Raw genomic sequence first — 1,773 nt, forward strand, 5'->3', positions numbered from 1 at the left:
TCCAAGAGGGATGAGAAACTCTTAGACTACAAGCTTGGATCCAACTTAGATATTACACACTAAGAAGAAAACAAGTTGAAAAGATATTACACACTTTTCGGATCAAACAAGTAAAGAGAGAGTTTTAGAATAAAATGTTTGATGTTTTGCAAATGAGAGATACATGGAGTTTATATAGAGAAGGGAGGACGAAGGAGAGGAGAGAAGACAAGAGAAAACATGCAAGAGCATGCACAAGTGTCTTGTAAATTACACTCATGCAAGCTCATACAAGAGTCTTGGAAATAACAACAAGTAATAAATGCAAAGTTTGAAGAGAAAAGGGAAAATGGGCCAAGGCTTTGTGAGTGGGCCTTGGACCACGAATTGGATTGATAAAGGGGCTTGAAAATGTTACTTAAGCCTCATTAAAAACCTTGTCAAGAAAACCCATTGGGACAAAACTTGACAAGGGAAAAAGAGTGCATAAGCAACACTTAACCCTTTACCGATCCTCTTGAGCCGTGATCACTATGAGTGAGGATTGAACGACGTCTTCTTGATTCTTGTTTAACTCCTTAAGTAATCCATTGATGGCTTGGTTGAAATTCTTGGCTCTTGATCTTGTTAGAGGACCCGCTGGGACGATCAATGCTTCCTCCGGTACAAGCTGTTCTTCGTGTGGTTCAAGTGGGTTGGCCATGATCTCATCATCCTCTCCCACTTGAAAAGGATTTGACCTCAAATCCGAATTATCTGCAAAATAAGGTTGAAGGTCAGAAACATTGAAGCTACCATTCACATTATACTTACCTTGTAGATCGAGTTTGTAGGCGTTGTTGTTGATCCGTTTAAGCACTTTGAACGGTCCATCGATTCTTGGCATTAGCTTAGATGATCTTTCTTCCGGGAAACGTTCCTTCCTAAGATGAACCCACACTTGATCGCCTTCGTTGAAGATGACTTCTTTTCGGCCTTTGTTCGCATACTTCTCGTAAAGCTTCGTCCGGGCTTCAAGATTTTCCTTAGTCTTCTTGTGAACCTGTTGCACTAAATCGGCTTTCTTCTTGCCATCGAGACTTGATCTTACACTCAAAGGTAAAGGCATTAGATCCAAAGGAGATGTGGGATTGAACCCATAAACAATTTCAAAAGGAGAAAACTTAGTCGCGGAATGCATCGAATGATTATAAGCAAATTCAACATGCGGCAAGCAATCTTCCCAAGTTTTAAGGTTCTTTTTAATGAGCACACGTAACAAAGTCGACAAGGTTCGATTAACAACTTCAGTTTGACCATCGGTTTGCGGATGACATGTAGTAGAGAAAAGCAATTTAGTCCCTAACTTCGACCACAAAGTTTTCCAAAAATAACTAAGGAACTTAGTATCACGATCAGAAACTATGGTCTTAGGAATGCCATGCAAACGAACAACTTCTCTAAAGAACAAGCTAGCAACATGAGATGCATCATCGGTTTTATGACATGGAATAAAATGCGCCATTTTAGAGAAGCGATCAACAACCACAAAGATAGAATCCTTACCGGCCCTAGTCCTAGGCAATCCTACCACAAAATCCATAGATATATCATTCCAAGGATGCAAAGGAATAGGTAAAGGGGTATACAAACCGTGGGGTTGAACCTTAGCCTTAGCTTGCTTACAAGTCGCGCAACGTTCACATAGTCGCTCGACATCTCTTCTCATGTGTGGCCAATGGAAGTGTTCTTGCATTACCTTGTACGTCTTAGAAACTCCAAAGTGTCTCATTAAACCACCTCCATGAGTTTCCC

At 40.7% G+C, this 1,773-nt stretch overlaps 1 protein-coding gene across 1 annotated transcript in view; it reads right to left on the reverse strand.

Annotated features, from left to right (window-relative positions):
* Positions 1 to 269: 269 nt before the first annotated feature.
* The window catches only part of LOC111829978, a 4,877-nt gene continuing 3,373 nt past the window's right edge, over positions 270 to 1,773 (reverse strand). Inside the window, exon 3 of the mRNA XM_023780295.1 lies at positions 270 to 1,726. Within this exon, the coding sequence (XP_023636063.1) occupies positions 485 to 1,726 (1,242 nt within the window). The 3' untranslated portion in view covers positions 270 to 484. The remainder of the gene's footprint in view (positions 1,727 to 1,773) is intronic.

The sequence above is a fragment of the Capsella rubella genome, unplaced genomic scaffold (genome assembly GCF_000375325.1).
Source record: "Capsella rubella cultivar Monte Gargano unplaced genomic scaffold, Caprub1_0 scaffold_6, whole genome shotgun sequence".
Taxonomy (NCBI): domain Eukaryota; kingdom Viridiplantae; phylum Streptophyta; class Magnoliopsida; order Brassicales; family Brassicaceae; genus Capsella; species Capsella rubella.